General features: G+C 40.5%; 1 protein-coding gene across 1 annotated transcript in view; it reads left to right on the top strand.

Moving 5' to 3' along the window:
- Positions 1-19,099, top strand: part of loxl4 (lysyl oxidase-like 4) — a 56,172-nt gene that overhangs the window by 25,279 nt on the left and 11,794 nt on the right. The window contains exons 8-13 of the mRNA XM_034184775.1: positions 9,913-10,067; positions 11,953-12,120; positions 14,077-14,239; positions 14,332-14,575; positions 17,119-17,234; positions 18,469-18,605. Of these exons, the coding sequence (XP_034040666.1) occupies positions 9,913-10,067; positions 11,953-12,120; positions 14,077-14,239; positions 14,332-14,575; positions 17,119-17,234; positions 18,469-18,605 (983 nt within the window). The remainder of the gene's footprint in view (positions 1-9,912; positions 10,068-11,952; positions 12,121-14,076; positions 14,240-14,331; positions 14,576-17,118; positions 17,235-18,468; positions 18,606-19,099) is intronic.

Raw genomic sequence — 19,099 nt, 5'->3', positions numbered from 1 at the left:
AACTCATCTCGGCTGCTTGTACTCGTGATCTCGTTCTTTCGGTCATGAGCCAAATGTCATGACCATAGGTGAGGATCGGAACATAGATCGATCGGTAAATCGAGAGCTTTGCCCCCTTCTCAGCTTTCTCTTCACCATGACGGTCCAACACAGCGACCGCATCACTGCAGATGCTGCACCGATCTATCGATCTCACGCTCCATCCGTCCCTCACTCGTGAGCAAGACCCCGAGATACTTAAACTCCTCCACTTGAGGCAAGGACACTCCACCAACCTGAAGAGGGCAAAGCACCTTTTTCCGGTCGAGAACAATGGCCTCGGATTTGGAGGTGCTGATTTTCATCCCGGACGCTTCACACTCGGCTGCAAACTGCCCCAGTGCATGGGGCCCGGCCGGGCTCAGCCCGAAAGAGCGACGTGGGCCCACCCTCCTGTGGGTTCACCACCTGCAGAGGGGGCCATAGGGGTCGGGTGCAGAGAGGATTGGGTGGTGGTCAAGGGCGGGTGGCCCGGCGGCCCGGTCCATGCTCACAGCCCCTGGCTGTTGGGACGTCAATCATGTCAGGGAATGTCAATCAAACCACATTTTCCTGCTAAATCAGCATTATCATGGTGTTTTTCAACTAATTATTTCACCATTTAATGAAATTAGGTTGTGACTGCCCCCATTTTGCTCAGGACCACCACAAGATGTTTGGCATGAGATCCATATGTTGGTCTGGTTTTTCAAAAACAAATCCATCCATCTGTATGAAGAGAAGAGGCAACACGCAGCCTGGATATTTTGCTGGGGAGATGAGCACGCTTACTGTTTGCACCACTACGCTGTCACACAATAAGTACTACTCTGAAAATATATTGAATTGTATATCATATTGTCATATTAACAGATTTTTTAACTGTATTTGTACAAAGTATGTTAATATGAGGACTTCTGAAAAAATCATCTGTTTAGAACTGAATAGGCTGTATCTCAGTAGGATAAAACAGTTTCTGCAGTTTATTACGTTTGTAGATGGGCTCACACCAATTATATGGTGTTTTTTATGGTCAAAGCACTTTACAGTGATGCCTCACATTCACCCATTCACACACAGACACACCAATGTCAGGGTGTTGGCTGTGCAAGATGCCTACTACACGCCGGGAGCAACTTGGGGATTAAAGATCTTGCCCATGAGCCCTGAGCGATTTTCCAGTCTGGCAGGGATTTGAACCGAGGATCCCCTAGCTGCTTTTTCCACCATTTGACAGAATGGTGGCGCAAGCACTTAATGTGTTTGCAACACAAGCAGAGTGCAAATTACAAATTTTACCAAATATAAACTTTTTGCAAATTACAATGGTTTTATACTGTAAAATTTACAGTATTTTCTGTGAAGGAATTTACATTTTTTTTTTGCTGTACTTTTTATGGAATTATTCTGGCAAACACAGATGCCTCCTCGCAGTCCAAACAACAGAACTTTCAGAATTCTTTGTGTAGGTTTTCCCAGTTTGCTGTGTTCAGCTAGGTGCTGATGTGTACATTCATTCATTTTCTATACCCTCTTATTTCATGTAAGGGTCACCAGGGGAGTTGGAGCCTTTCCCAGCAGTCACTGGGCAAGAGGCGGAGTCCACTTTGAGTAGGCCGCCAGTCTTTTGCAGTGACATGACATACACACATATATGAATGGGGAAAAAAGAGTCACTCTAGTATTATACCATTCACTTGTGGCTCTGCAGTTTGGTTTGACAAGTGGCAGGTTTACCCTTTACTTATACTTCATAACTCTCTCATCCTGGAAATGCAGTTTTCCTATACAGTGTTTCCTCAGCCGGTGACTCACTCGCACATACATCACAGCACACTGTCTTACACATGCATTCTGCCATTTCAGGATCAGTGGACATCAAAGCCATCACAGCTTCCTTTCTATAACATGCCACCTTTTAGAGAGTTTAGAGAGACATATAATTTTCCTGTGCCAAAAGCCCACATAAACATAGGCCTGCAGTATATGGCACTGGAAGATGCCCAAATTAGACTTAAAAAAAAAAAACCCTACTGGAAAAGACATCCTGAAGTAGTCAAATTTCATATGTATTTCTATACATATTTAATTCCTCTTTCAGGATAGTAATACATTGACAACACTACATTACATATTGAATTTTTGAATTGTTTTTATTCGTATAAACATATACAATACATTTAAATACAGGATAACACAAAGTGAAATTCACTTATTTCCATTGTGGCCCACACACTTGTTTTCTTTCAGTGTAAGAGAAAAACACAAGATTTGCATCATTTTTTTTCAAGCAATCAGTATTTTGTATCACAATGGCTCACAAAGGAGACCGTAATGATCGAACTGTGATAAAAGTTGCAAGTGAGCGTCTGGACGGTTGAGCAAAATACAGAGTGATAGATAATCTGCCGACGAATGTGGTTCCAAGCATCAGATCTGCTGAGAGGCTCGTACATACGAACTCACTCGCAAATGTGGTGACACCCCTAGACGTGCCAACACAAACACAGTATGAGATAAGTAAGCCGTCAGCTTTGAGCTTGTGCACCACACTGGCAAATGTACGTTGCTGAGGACGGTGATGACAGGCGACTTTTGTGGTTTACATCAGTGGTCTCAAGCAAAGTAGATTGCAACAATCTTCTTTTCTGTCCTGAATAAGACAAATCAGCATTATCAACATGCATGTGATGTGACCGTGTCAAATATTCCGGTCAAACTTTGACTGGAACCATGAACCTGCGTTACTCAAGTGCGTGTGATCCATTTTTATCTTGCCCTTAAAGTTTAATTAGCCTTTTTAAGCAGTGTTAAAGCTGAATGCCAGGTCCACATTGTTCAGTTGATGGTGGTACATTTGGGCAGCAAAAGCGGAAATAGCAAAGTTGCCAAGTGTACGAGAATTGTGATCCACCATACGTCCCTACACACTTTTCCAAAGGAATTGCAAGATCCCAAAGGACGTGCTGAGTGGACTAATTTATAACTGTTGTTTTTACTTTTATGTGTTACATATCCAAATAAACCCAGCTAAATATTTGATAATGCAGTGTCTATATTGCAGTATACTAAAGCATAGATCTGAAGACTGTAGTGTCATAGTGTGAAGTACAGTGTACTGGTTAGCATTGCAGGGGGCCATTTACTTGTAACCAATATCTCGTTTTCCCAGACGTCTGATAGTTGTAACAAATCAGTCAACTGTCATCATCAGTAAAGACTTTTAGTCTTTCTTAACAGCTTCCCATTCATCTTCTTTAGTGATGACTATGGGGGCATTTTTAAGTGTGAGTACATGAACTAGGACCACAAGTTCTTTCTTCTACTTCCCACCTATTCTGTAGCCTCATTTTTTACAAAATTCTTTCAAAATGTCGACTTTCCGGTGCTCAAAATCTTCAATATTTACATTGCTGTTGACCCCTGTTGTGTGTCTTGAGTAATTGTGAACTTTGTCCAGGCCCAGCATGCACCATGCATGCTGAGATGCTGAATTGACTTATTGTTCTTAAGTGCCTTTGAGGACATTGTTTTACCAAAGTGCAACTAGGATGGATATCAACAACAGACATTTTGGAAATAATACTTAAAACAAGAGAGGTATGATGGACAATTGATAAGTTTTGAGCCTGACTCAGAAAAAGTATGGTGTGATTCTTCATCTTTGCATTCTGAGAAGCCAACATTTTGAGTATTTATGAAGACTTGACTCACTGGGTGTAACTACACTGACTATAAAGAAAAAAAAAAAAAACAGATTAGTTTTAAGATTAGATTTCAAATATTTGACAGAAGTTCACTTTGTAATGTCTATGGGGTATGGAATGTGATAAGAAAAAACTCTCCACCCAGAGAGCAAAGAGACTGCAGAGTATGAGATGGAACATAAGGCTTAATGAGTTCCACAAGATAGGAGGGTGCACAACCCTTCAGTATTTTAAAAATGTGCTTTTACGCTCAGTGTTCTCATGTATGAAAACGTACTAATATATTATGGACAGTACATTGGAAGAGTAATTTTTTTTTTTGCGTGTGAGACATCACTATGTGTGTTACAAGAACTCCTCTTTCCAAGAAACTACAACACTATAAGTTTCAACATCGAGAGTGTTAAAATAACACATTCAGTGTTGAAATCAACTCAGAAAGATATGCCTGAGAATTTGGGAAAATTAACAGTAGGATCAGCGGGCAACATGACATGCCATTGATCGTGCACAGGTAGCTTGCAGGGCTTGTGCCCCTGGTCCACTTGTTCAAAACAGTCAATGCAACTGCTCAGTTTTGTTCTCAGCACAACACTCTGAAACAAATCAGAAAGTTACTTACAAACTAACTTAACAATATAGAAAGAGACGTTCTGTGGAAAGAAACACACTTCAGACACGACATTAATGTGCCTAAAATGGAATGTAATTTCAGAGAGGAAAAGAACACAGTTTTCATTGTAACCACTAACCCAACTATTTGTGCTATTCTCAACAAGTATGTAACCAGCTCTGCAAAGTTTCCATATCCTAAAGCAATTTTTATCTGTCCAAGTGATCTGTGGCATCTGCTGATTCTAATTATACAGTAATCAACCGCAACCTGTTCCATGTAATTGCTGAATTTAAGGTCCCGTGTTTATATTGTACCTCATTATGCTGTTATAGTAATCTTTAAATGTCAATCAAAGGCATTTTCAGTTTCATGTTTTGATCTTTTTTGGTAAAATTATGTTAGGAAAAATGAAAGCGAAGATATTTTCTAAACTGCGGTCACTTATCGTACGTGGCAGGTGAATTACAGGAATAAAGTTTTGGTTTTCTTTTTTTGACCAATGTTGTTTTTTTTTTGTCTTTTACTTCACTGTTTAGTTTTACTGATGAAATACTTTCTCTAGATATGTACGAGGGCCAAGCACCCTGAATGCTTCTGTGACTTTGCATGACCAGCCAGGTCCATAAGTATTTGGACAGTGACAGTTTTTTAATATGATGATCTGCTGTTGCAATCCCAGGCACAGGGGAGAAGACAAAGGAAGCTGCTTATAGGTAATTGGGGAAACCAAATTCATGCATTATGTATTCAGACAAATGTTGTACTATGCACAGTTTCTTCAGCCACACACACAGCAACCTATAAGTACTTAAGAGTTGTCAGGGTGCCTTGGTGGCTTCCATTCAATTAGATTTAAGAAGCAGTATCATACTGTTTGTATTTCATAGTGACTGATATAAATAATGTGCAAGACATATTCCGTGACTTGGAAATCAATCAATCAATCAATTTTTTTATATAGCGCCAAATCACAACAAACAGTTGCCCCAAGGCGCTTTATATTGTAAGGCAAGGCCATACAATAATTATGTAAAACCCCAACGGTCAAAACGACCCCCTGTGAGCAAGCACTTGGCTACAGTGGGAAGGAAAAACTCCCTTTTAACAGGAAGAAACCTCCAGCAGAACCAGGCTCAGGGAGGGGCAGTCTTCTGCTGGGACTGGTTGGGGCTGAGGGAGAGAACCAGGAAAAAGACATGCTGTGGAGGGGAGCAGAGATCGATCACTAATGATTAAATGCAGAGTGGTGCATACAGAGCAAAAAGAGAAAGAAACAGTGCATCATGGGAACCCCCCAGCAGTCTACGTCTATAGCAGCATAACTAAGGGATGGTTCAGGGTCACCTGATCCAGCCCTAACTATAAGCTTTAGCAAAAAGGAAAGTTTTAAGCCTAATCTTAAAAGTAGAGAGGGTGTCTGTCTCCCTGATCTGAATTGGGAGCTGGTTCCACAGGAGAGGAGCCTGAAAGCTGAAGGCTCTGCCTCCCATTCTACTCTTGCAAACCCTAGGAACTACAAGTAAGCCTGCAGTCTGAGAGCGAAGCGCTCTATTGGGGTGATATGGTACTACGAGGTCCCTAAGATAAGATGGGACCTGATTATTCAAAACCTTATAAGTAAGAAGAAGAATTTAAATTCTATTCTAGAATTAACAGGAAGCCAATGAAGAGAGGCCAATATGGGTGAGATATGCTCTCTCCTTCTAGTCCCCGTCAGTACTCTAGCTGCAGCATTTTGAATTAACTGAAGGCTTTTTAGGGAACTTTTAGGACAACCTGATAATAATGAATTACAATAGTCCAGCCTAGAGGAAATAAATGCATGAATTAGTTTTTCAGCATCACTCTGAGACAAGACCTTTCTGATTTTAGAGATATTGCGTAAATGCAAAAAAGCAGTCCTACATATTTGTTTAATATGCGCTTTGAATGACATATCCTGATCAAAAATGACTCCAAGATTTCTCACAGTATTACTAGAGGTCAGGGTAATGCCATCCAGAGTAAGGATCTGGTTAGACACCATGTTTCTAAGATTTGTGGGGCCAAGTACAATAACTTCAGTTTTATCTGAGTTTAAAAGCAGGAAATTAGAGGTCATCCATGTCTTTATGTCTGTAAGACAATCCTGCAGTTTAGCTAATTGGTGTGTGTCCTCTGGCTTCATGGATAGATAAAGCTGGGTATCATCTGCGTAACAATGAAAATTTAAGCAATACCGTCTAATAATACTGCCTAAGGGAAGCATGTATAAAGTGAATAAAATTGGTCCTAGCACAGAACCTTGTGGAACTCCATAATTAACTTTAGTCTGTGAAGAAGATTCCCCATTTACATGAACAAATTGTAATCTATTAGACAAATATGATTCAAACCACCGCAGCGCAGTGCCTTTAATACCTATGGCATGCTCTAATCTCTGTAATAAAATTTTATGGTCAACAGTATCAAAAGCAGCACTGAGGTCTAACAGAACAAGCACAGAGATGAGTCCACTGTCCGAGGCCATAAGAAGATCATTTGTAACCTTCACTAATGCTGTTTCTGTACTATGATGAATTCTAAAACCTGACTGAAACTCTTCAAATAGACCATTCCTCTGCAGATGATCAGTTAGCTGTTTTACAACTACCCTTTCAAGAATTTTTGAGAGAAAAGGAAGGTTGGAGATTGGCCTATAATTAGCTAAGATAGCTGGGTCAAGTGATGGCTTTTTAAGTAATGGTTTAATTACTGCCACCTTAAAAGCCTGTGGTACATAGCCAACTAACAAAGATAGATTGATCATATTTAAGATCGAAGCATTAAATAATGGTAGGGCTTCCTTGAGCAGCCTGGTAGGAATGGGGTCTAATAAACATGTTGATGGTTTGGATGAAGTAACTAATGAAAATAACTCAGACAGAACAATCGGAGAGAAAGAGTCTAACCAAATACCGGCATCACTGAAAGCAGCCAAAGATAACGATACGTCTTTGGGATGGTTATGAGTAATTTTTTCTCTAATAGTTAAAATTTTGTTAGCAAAGAAAGTCATGAAGTCATTACTAGTTAAAGTTAATGGAATACTCAGCTCAATAGAGCTCTGACTCTTTGTCAGCCTGGCTACAGTGCTGAAAAGAAACCTGGGGTTGTTCTTATTTTCTTCAATTAGTGATGAGTAGAAAGATGTCCTAGCTTTACGGAGGGCTTTTTTTATAGAGCAACAGACTCTTTTTCCAGGCTAAGTGAAGATCTTCTAAATTAGTGAGATGCCATTTCCTCTCCAACTTACGGGTTATCTGCTTTAAGCTACGAGTTTGTGAGTTATACCACGGAGTCAGACACTTCTGATTTAAAGCTCTCTTTTTCAGAGGAGCTACAGCATCCAAAGTTGTCTTCAATGAGGATGTAAAACTATTGACGAGATACTCTATCTCCCTTACAGAGTTTAGGTAGCTACTCTGCACTGTGTTGGTATATGGCATTAGAGAACATAAAGAAGGAATCATATCCTTAAACCTAGTTACAGCGCTTTCTGAAAGACTTCTAGTGTAATGAAACTTATTCCCCACTGCTGGGTAGTCCATCAGAGTAAATGTAAATGTTATTAAGAAATGATCAGACAGAAGGGAGTTTTCAGGGAATACTGTTAAGTCTTCTATTTCCATACCATAAGTCAGAACAAGATCTAAGATATGATTAAAGTGGTGGGTGGACTCATTTACTTTTTGAGCAAAGCCAATAGAGTCTAATAATAGATTAAATGCAGTGTTGAGGCTGTCATTCTCAGCATCTGTGTGGATGTTAAAATCGCCCACTATAATTATCTTATCTGAGCTAAGCACTAAGTCAGACAAAAGGTCTGAAAATTCACAGAGACACTCACAGTAACGACCAGGTGGACGATAGATAATAACAAATAAAACTGGTTTTTGGGACTTCCAATTTGGATGGACAAGACTAAGAGACAAGCTTTCAAATGAATTAAAGCTCTGTCTGGGTTTTTGATTAATTAATAAGCTGGAATGGAAGATTGCTGCTAATCCTCCGCCCCGGCCCGTGCTACGAGCATTCTGACAGTTAGTGTGACTCGGGGGTGTTGACTCATTTAAACTAACATATTCATCCTGCTGTAACCAGGTTTCTGTAAGGCAGAATAAATCAATATGTTGATCAATTATTATATAATTTACTAACAGGGACTTAGAAGAGAGAGACCTAATGTTTAACAGACCACATTTAACTGTTTTAGTCTGTGGTGCAGTTGAAGGTGCTATATTATTTTTTCTTTTTCATGTTCATGTATCCATCCTCTGACTTGTCCAAAGAAAACTGTATAATTGATAATGTGTTGAAAATGATCCTAACATTTAGATGACTTTGAAAATGAAGATGGAATGAAAATGGATGTAACTCCTAAGTGTTTAATGTGATATTCTTGTTACTTCCACCCTCCCCCAAACCCAAATTAAAGTTTAAAGCCTCCACTACAAACACATCTTCATTGTTTCATTTCAACTCCATTGTACTGGTGTACAGAGGCAAAATTAAAATCGTTTCACTGTCCAGCTACTCATGGACCTGACTGTATGTACTATACATTGTGTGCACATGAAACGTGTACATTTTCTCTGAATTTTTTCAGGGCTCTTGTGGATTTCCCAAAAGGAATTTTTAAATATGGCTTGTCACTGTTCATTTCGAGGCTTGTTGGTGCGGTGTCCATGATTGTCTTGATATCTTAAGCACTGGGAGTTTACGTCTTGCGTGTAGGTGAAAGTGGTTTAAATGTATCTTTTTCATGGGGATGAAGCCACACATTGTGACCAGTATGGTACCAGGCCTGCAATCTACCAAAACCAACACGGGGGACAGAGAGAGTTAGGCTGCCATCTGGTCCTGACCATGTCAACTATCCTCTTTTTCACCCCTTTTTACTCTGTTTCTCTCTCTTTCCCAAGGTTTTTGTGGTTTTATGTTGTTGGAGTGTTTATTTCTGTCATGCAACATTTCCAAGTTTACAACTTGCACCTTTTGTTTTAAGAAAACTGAGGTTTCTATAGATTTTTTTTTAATACAGTATTGCCGTTGTTAAAGTATTACAGGGTTGCATTGCAGCTTCTATTTTGTTTTGGGATCATCACGTTTCTCGTGAATCACCGTGTAAGTCTTGTTTATTTTGCTGACACAGGTTTAGCCTTGCTTTTGGTGAAGTTTGCTCACAGCTCTGCTTTTCTTACCTGAGATGTTGGACTTCACATAACGTCGTGCTTGTTGTTGTACCAGAAAAGAACACAGTAGTGGTAATGAGGTGTGACAGATCCCGTAAGCAGATGACTGAGGACGTGCTGCTTGTCTGGAGCATTTCACCTTGACAGATTGAACTTTTTGTTGTTGATTTGAAGATGAAATAGAGAAAGCACATGAAACAAAAACCAAGATTCAGTTGTGTGTGATGCTATGATAAAGTCTGCTTATGACGTTGTGTCTACCTCATGTTGTCCCACAAAGGGAACAAGTATGGTATTTTCCTGTACCGTATTATTTCCATCTACTTGATCTCTAAATCTTCCACTTTGCCCTCTGTAGGTACAGGACCTATACACATGAACAATGTCCAGTGTAGGGGGACAGAACGCTCCCTCCTTGACTGCTACTTCCAGGAAGTTCCACTGTGGACATTCAAACACAATCAGGATGCCTCAGTGCGCTGTAATGTCCCACAGACTGGCATGGATACCACGGTATGGACGTTACACTGTCTCAAATCATGTCTGAAATCAATGCAAGTGTGCTTATCAGTGCATCTCTTTAACCTCAAGAGAATTGAGTCATCTGTGTCCGGGAAAGGCTGCAGGTTCTGATGGCCTCATCCCCAGAGTGCTGAAGGGATGTGCTGTCCAACTGTGTGGGATTTTCCAGCACATCAATTTAATTTATTTCATTTCTATAGTGCCAAATCACAACAAAGTTGCCTCAAGATGCTTTATACAAGTAAGGTCTAACCTTATCAACCCCCAGAGCAAGCACACAGGTGACAATGGTAAGGAAAAACTCCCTCTGATGATTTGAGGAAGAAACCTCAAACAGACCAAACTCAAAGGGGTGACCCTCTGCTTGGGCCATGCAACTAATACAATTTACAAAACGAATGTACAGGAAATTTTGCTGGTGCACAGGACGGGAGGGTTGCAGAAGTAGACACCACTCCCATCTCTGGACAGAGCCACACCTCAAACAGAGAGAAAAAACAGAATCAGGCATTGGAAAGACAACAAATACAGTATAATTTGTCAGCATTAAGCATTAGGAAAAACAGAAGAAATACTGATCGCTAGCCACTAGCCCTAAGCTTCACTAAAAGACCCAGACTTTAGATAAAGTTGAGGCCGCGACCCGCTCCGTTTCCTAATAAAATGAATTTAAAACGGTAAAAAGCATAGTAATATACTGTGCCCATACGCTAGCCATACTAAAAGGAAAATAGGTGCGTCTTAAGTCTGAACATGTAATGGCATCACAGTCGTCGTATCGTCGCTGGATCCCCTGCAGTATCAGCTCAACAGAGGAGTTGGGCTGATAAAGAGGGCTTGATCTCAATGGGACTAACCTGGTTAAATAAAGGTTAAATTAAATTTAAGTTAAATTTGTCATTACATCTGAACACCATGGGACACCACAGGGGACTGTCCTTTCTCCCTTCCTGTTCACACTCTACACTTCAGGTTCTGGTCACAGTCCTGCCACCTGCAGAAGTTTTCGGATGACTCTGCCATTGTGGGCTGCATCAACAGTGACCAGAAGGCTGAGCACAGGAGTGCGGTGGACAGGTTTGTGGAGTGGTGTGGACTCAACCACCTGCAGCTTATTGTATCTAACATGAAGGAGCTGGTGGTGGAGATGGAAGACCTGTCCAAACCCAGTTACCATCAGTGGAACGAGGTGGACATTGTGGACTACTAGAAGTACCTGGATGTCCACATGGACAATAAACTGGACTGTAAACACAGATGCTGTGTATAAGAAAGGCCAGAGCCGACTGTACTTCCTCAAGAGGCTCAGATCTTTCAGTGTCTGCAGAAATATGTTGCAGATGTTTTATCACTTGGTGGTCTCCACAGCATCATCTTCTACGCTGTAGTGTGCTGGGGCAGCAGGCTGAAGGCAGCTGATGCAAACAGACTCAACAAGCTCATCAGGAGGGCTGGCTCTGTCCTGGGGGTGGAGCTGGAGTCTGTGGTGGAGGTGTTGGAGAGGAGGATGCTGAGAAAACTGATCACCATCCGAGACAACACCTCCCACCCCCTGCAGGGCACACTAATGTCCTGTCAGAGCACCTTTAGTCATAGACTGAGACCACCGAGGTGCACTACAGAACACCACAAGAGGTAGTCAGACTGTATAATTCCTCCCCCTTCTACAGGATGAATACATAACAAATACAGTTATGTGCAATATATCTTCTAGTCATTTTGCATTAATTTGTTGTAAAAAAGAAAAAGAAAAAAGATTGATTTCAGTTTAACACTAACACTTTCTGTAATTGTGTATTTAACCATTATTTGTTGTTTTTGTACTCTGGCAAAATAATTCCTTCAGGATAAATAAAGCTGATCTTTTTCTTTACAGGTACGCCTGGCTGGTGGTAGAGTTCCATCAGAAGGTCGCGTGGAGGTGTTGATGGAGATTGGGGGCTATAAGCGCTGGGGTTCCGTCTGCAGTGAGAACTGGGGTATCAATGAGGCCATGGTTGTTTGCAGACAACTGGGCCTTGGATTTGCTGCCAGTGCTCATCAGGTAACAGTCCACCCTGACGAACACAGCAGGCCTTGAGTGGATGTAAGCATATTACTTGGCCCACCACACACCGGGAGCAAATAGGGTATTAAGGACCTTGCCCAAGGGCCCTTAGTGATTTTCCAGTCAGGCTGGGATTTGAACCAAGGATCCTCTGGTCTCAAGCCCAACACTTAACCACTAGCCCAGCACCTCCTTCTCATAAGCTCTCATTTATTTCTAAATTCATTAAAGTTTTGAATAGTAATCATCACGTAAAGTTTAAGATGTACTCTTTTTTGTGAAGATAAGAATGTAATCGTTTCCATTTGTCTAGAACAAAAATATCTCATGATTTATACCTTCATAGCCACATGGCCTTCAGCCAGGACAGTGTCCTGACCTGACTAGGCACTGAAATGTTAGGTGTTAGGCTTCAGAATGTGATATTTCTTGACTGGCATACTACAAAGAACAATTTTAAAATCAAAGTTTTGCAGTACATATAACTTGGCAGTACATTAAGCAATTAAGCAAAGTGCCTCTTGTTGAAATTGCCTCCAGGATGTGCAGATCCACTCATCTTAGAAATTTGCATGCACTTTCTACAATGTGAAATGTTGTGTAATTCCATTTTTTAATTGACCAGTTTCACAATCCAAAGCTTCATATATCATTTGGTAGAAATAAGCTGTAATATGCACAGCATCATGGGAAATGATAAATATCGGGAGCCTGGAAGTGGATTATCCACCGTGTTTACAACTGCCATTCTAAAAATTATTTTGACAGTATTTCTGCATATTAAATAAATTCCGTGATGGTTTTAATTTGTGAATTGGCTCAGTGTCATTCCCCTTCATTGCACATGTGCTCTCACCATCATCGTTGAAACCCATGTTAATCCTATGCTAATGTCCACACTGGACATGCCTCCCATAAGCAGCTAGTGGTGCTCCATATTGTGGATCCGCCAATTTGGGCATTTGCTAACATTGTTATCTTACTGCATCTTCGTGGGTTCAAACTCATTTTGGGACCCTTCTGTGTGATGTTTGAATGTATCCTCATGTGTGTGGGGGTTCTATCCATATGCTGTACCTTGCCCCATAACACAAAGTCTTCCAAGTTTGGATAACTCGGCACTCAGAATTTCTCCAAGTTGTGATTATGATACTGATTGGTTGTCTGTCTGGTTTCCTCTATAGTGTATATCCTGCCTTTTGCCCAATGGCATTACAAATTCTAATTATCTCATGTATTCTGAAGTAACTATGGCTTTTGTCCTGATACAATAAAGTATAGTGTCATTATGTAATGTCACAAAACAATGACATACATCATTTCATATCAAATTTAATCATTTCTATAGCACCAACTTACAATGAGATTGCCAACACAATACCGAAAACAGCAAAAATTTAGTTAAACAAAAAAAATTAAAAATAAAAACACAAAACATAAAAAGAGCACAAGGATAAATCCTTATATATATATATATTATGTTTTATCTTATATTTTATCCTTATATTTATTATATATTATTTTATCCTTATATGTTATTATAATAACACAATAAAACAAGGAAAACAAATGGGTTTTCAGTCTCGATTTAAAAGTCTCCACATTATCCAACTGTCATACGAGTATATGTGCCGGGAGATCATTTCTCATTTATTCTCCAAGTGTCATTAGTGTCTGAGATACTCTGCATGGATTCTTTGACAAACAAACCTCATAATAACTTTGTGCAATTTAGAAAATTCACAACACCTGTCACAAGCATCATTTCTTCAAGATTTGTGAAGTTCCATCAGCAGTGTCTCATAAAGCAAAAACAAAAAAATGGCAAAAACAAATAGACAGAAGCCAATCCATAGTCACTCCCCCTTAATTCCCTGATGTGAAGAGTAAACAATGAAACTATTCATCGACAAGCTGTCTATGCCTTATGCTTCCACTCCCACCTTTCAACAGGAGACCTGGTACTGGCCCGGTGACCCAAATGCAGCTGAAATAATTCTCAGTGGAGCTCACTGTGTTGGCACAGAACTTTCCATTCAACAGTGTCGTCGTAACAACCACATTCATTGTCCTCGAGGAGGTGGCTCTAAGTCCGCTGGGGTCAGCTGTTCAGACAGTAAGCTCAGCTGGCTCATTATAGTTCCAAGGTTTATCTTCTGATGACACTGTGCCCCTAATGTTTTACCTCTCACATCTCACCTGTCTCAGCTGCACCTGACCTTGTTCTGGATGCCCAACTGGTCCAGGAGACAGCCTATCTGGAAGACCGACCTCTCCACCTGCTGACCTGTGCCAATGAGGAGAACTGTCTGTCCTCTTCTGCTGCCAGAATGAACTGGCCCTACGGCCATCGCCGCCTGCTGCGCTTCTCTTCCCGCATTATGAACCTGGGTCGGTCTGATTTCAGACCCAAAGCCTCAAGGGAGAGCTGGACATGGCACCAATGCCACAGGTACAACATAGCTGAAAGTTTGTTTTATTTTTGTCAAGTAGACTTTCACAAATCTTACAAAAAATGTTTGATGCAGCCATTAATGGATAGATTTACATTTTGCAGTACGCCACATAATGTTGGACAACAATAATCTTTAAAAATTATAATATTAAATTTGGAATGAGTGGGTTCAGCAAATGAGTGAATTAAAGAAATTTAATTTGTATTTATTTATATTGCACCTTTTGGAATAATTGTACAAAATGTCTTGACACCTGCGTGGTTAGAATTATGGGGTACTTGAGAGTGGGGTTAGTTCTGACACCCCAATTAAGAATTTGATCATCAAAAGAGGTAAAAACACCCATTTGATTGGTGAAACATTAATATAGCCTTCTTCCCTGGAACTACAAATATTACAATGTATTTCCCCATTCATGCCTGGAAGAAATGCGTAATATGATTTCTGGCCAGACTATTTCTCAACCTTAGTTGCAATGGCTGAACTCTACAAAGCAAAATCGCCACTGTTAAATTAACATGGACAATGTTAGGGTAACACTAGAAAGTGTTTTTCCAGTGGCTAATGCACCATAATTTTCCCACAATGCACTACGATTTTTGGCATGAAAATAGACGTGTAACATTTTCCGGTAAACACGACACAGGGGTGCCTGTTTTTTGAGTGATCTACCCAAAATAGCTGGTCTGAAAATTTAAAAAAGTGGTTCATATGAGTAGTTTTTGTGCTGCTCCACTGTGCAGCAACTCATCTGGGAACGATCAGGTGCTTAGGATCAAGAGATCATACTCCAGATTCCCACACAAAGAACTAGAAGATTACAACAATTCTTTCAGCAAACTGGAAACTTTTCCTCATGGATCTTGGATGAAATCATGCACTCGAGATGTTGAGATATTTTTAAATGCGAAGCCGCTGGATATGTGTCACCTCTTTGCAGTGTTAAATTAACACTGGTAGTTTTGCTGTATTTGGTCCAGTGTGTGGTGCAAGCCAAACAATACTGAATTATGTAACTGTCTAGCTTTTTTAATATGTTACTTTCTTACCTTCTGAGGTTCTGAACAGGATTGTTTACAGATGAATGTTAAAGCTAACATTTGCCTCATCTAGCATTAGCTAATATTCAGTAAGTGACACCCCCTGCTTGATAAGAACCACTGAAATATTTTATAATTTGTATTTTGGAGATCGTGTTTGATTTCCTGTTTCTTCAGCTTTGTAAAAACCTTGTAACTGTTAGAATGGCCTAAGCAGTGGGTCACCCCTCTGAGTCTGGTCTGCTTGAGGTTTCTTCCTCAATACCATCTGAGGGAGTTTTTCCTCACCACTGTCGCCTGTGTGCTTACTCTAAGGGTTGATAAGATTAGACCTTACTCGTGTGAAGCACCTTGAGGCAGCTTTGTTGTGATATGGCGCGATATAAAAAGAAATAAATTAAAGTTGAAACAGGGAATAATGGTGTAATCAACATAAAACTCCTAAAATTTAATTTTAAAAGGGTGTGCAAAAACATGTAAATACAAAGTAAATACATACATTTTTCACATTGTAAAATGGGGCATTTTAATAGTAAATCAATTTCCACAAACCTTGGTAGAAAGGTTTGACCTGAGCATTAGAAACTATTACATCTTGATATAAATGAACAGAAAGGGGCGGGGCCAGACAGAGAAAATACTTTATCATTGCAAAATGGAGTCTTGTTGAAACTACTTAGATTTTCTCTTTTTTGCTGTTATTGTTGTTCCTGTGGTCAGCATGTCCTGGGTGCAGGTGCGTCTGGTGTGAAGCTGCCAATAATACTCTGACAAACACCTGCTTCTGGTGCACAATTTTCCAGATAAAATATTACAGTGTATAATTTTCTCCACTCCCAGTAATTTGAGCTATATTAAATTTAATTGAGTTCAAGTGTTACAAGGAAGGAAAATAAGCTGTCGTGCAGTTTCACATGAAGAACACTTTATCTGTCAGTAGCATGCAAAGCGTGAACGTTTTATGGACCTCAGAGGTATTTTAACCAGTGTTTTGTCCTCAGGTTCCCTCTTAACACATCCCCTCACCTCAGTTTCTTTCCAAAGGATGTGAATGCTTATTGTACATGTTGCCACTAGAGAAGAAGGAGCCATTTATTACTGACAGTGTCAATGGTGTCCCAGCAAAGTTACGGGTGGCCTCAAACTATGTAGTCATCCCTCCACATTCATTAGTCACCATGTGGCTGATCCACTCCAGTCACCACAAGTCCACTGGAGTATAGAGGACAGGGTCAGACATGTCAGGTTTGTTAGAACTCCACAGAAGGCCGATGAATGTGTGTTTCACAGCGTTCCATTTACACAGAATGGGTAAACAGCTCCACCAAGTCGGAGCTATAACAAGCTTCTGTGAGAGGCGTGATGGTGACTCATGCTCGAGAAGTGAGGTCATTTGTCTGGCAGCCATAGGGAGCCAGTGTTCGATTAGCATAAATGCGCACACTCAGCACCGCACACACGAGCGCTGTAACCTGGATTTCCCCCCTCTGTCATCCCAGGCACTACCACAGCATTGAGGTTTTTACACATTATGACCTGCTGACTCTGAACGGCACGAGGGTTGCTGAGGGACACAAGGCCAGTTTCTGTCTAGAGGACACTTACTGCCCTGAAGGTAATAACGTGCACCGCTGTACAGGAGTCCCAAAACACTCTCCCAGTCCTGACAGAAAATTAATTAAAATTTTTAAGCTACATCTACTCCATTTTATTTTTTTTTACATTGTGGGTAATGTACTATATAATAGCTATTGTTGCTACTTTACTCCATCTATTGTTTACATCACTGATGAAATAACTCTTATGAAGAACTGGAGATGATGTGCAGTCCAGTGCAACTGAGGAAGTTTAAAACATGGGAAATGAAAGCATTAAATAAGCTTTGACGGTGTGATTGTTGCTGCACATACCGACCTGAATAATTCACTAACCTGAAAAAAAAAGACATAAATTACACAGTATGGTACATTCCACTTCAGTGACTGTTGTGCCATATCTCATAAACTGCTAGTCATGCTGTCTTATTTGTGGTGTCAAATTATTTGCAAGATGCAAGTTTCTGTTGGCTTTAATGGAACACCTTGTCAAAAAAATTCAAGGGTTACCATGGCAATAACCAAAAATTCACTCAGATTTCATTAACCAACGGGACCAGAGTGCAAATTATGAGTTTAAATTACTGCACATGCCCCAAGTTTCTATTTGCTCCAATTTAACAATTACATTTTTCCTAGTAAATGACAGGAAACACCGGATTGAACTGGTCTGGGAGCATGCGAACTGTTGAATTCACCATGCTGTAGATCTGCTTTAGTCTAGGTTAGCAAACACCACTGGAAGCGTGGGCACTCCCTTGGTCTTCAGCTACTGGGGACCTCAACACTGAGGCACCCGAGTGCTGGGTCATGCCCAAACAAACACTCCACATTACCAAAATGTTATACCTGATGTTCCCTTACAGTGATACTCATCTTAGTCTACCAAAGTAACCACTTATTTGATATAAAGTAATTCCAGTCGTATCCAAGGATCCTCCAAACTGACCTAGTACCTGTGACATCTAGTCATCACCTTAGGTCACTGGTGTCCAAATCTCACAACCCAACAGTAACTTAAGAAGCCCTTCAAATTGTTCCCTGTAACATGAACTCAACTGACTAAATAATTACACTTGAATACTTGTCATCCCACTCATGCAGAAAGCAAATGGTTTTGTATCACAGGAGTAATTTAACACTAAAAATGAACACACCCCTTTTTCATTTGGGGTCAACTTGCAACGTAACGTGACTGTCTTCCATGAGAAAATTGTTCCTGTTTGTTGTTAATGTTGTGCATCCATTTGTTAGGACTCCAAAAGCGGTTCTCCTGCTACAACATGGGTGACCAAGGCATATCTGTGGGCTGTTGGGATACCTATCGTCACGATATCGACTGTCAGTGGGTCGACATTACAGACGTGCGGCCAGGAGATTACGTCTTCCAGGTCAGGAATCATTTCTCTAACTCCCACCTTCATGTATAGTGGTACATTTGAAACACTGCTTGCAAATCACAAAGAAGAACAAAGTATTCCAACCAAAGATTTACTCAAAACATGTTGAAGAGATTCACAAAACTTGAATGTCACCTTGGTTAGTTTTGCTGGTCAATAGTTCTTTGTTTTAATAGGACATCTCATCTCCCCCAGTGACCACAGTTATGTTGGTCCACCTCACTCGGCCCCACGTCTGTCATTAGCTTGTCTGGGGTCAGTTAGCCAACTCACTGTGGGTACTGGTGTAAAACACATCAAGGACTTCTAGCTCCATTACCATCTCTCTACAGATCTCTCTGTGGTACCATCAGTGCTCAGATCTTTGCATGTTGCCACTTCTATACCTCCCAGCTGTGACAGAGCCTGTAAGCATTCTTTCTGATCATTGTTGTGGACACGGGAGATGTTCAAATCAAGGTTTGTCAAAGTTCACTACTGACCAG

This window comes from Thalassophryne amazonica, chromosome 13, assembly GCF_902500255.1.
Source record: "Thalassophryne amazonica chromosome 13, fThaAma1.1, whole genome shotgun sequence".
NCBI classification, from domain to species: domain Eukaryota; kingdom Metazoa; phylum Chordata; class Actinopteri; order Batrachoidiformes; family Batrachoididae; genus Thalassophryne; species Thalassophryne amazonica.
Note: the sequence above shows the minus strand (reverse complement) of the source record. Positions and strands in the feature narration are given on the sequence as shown.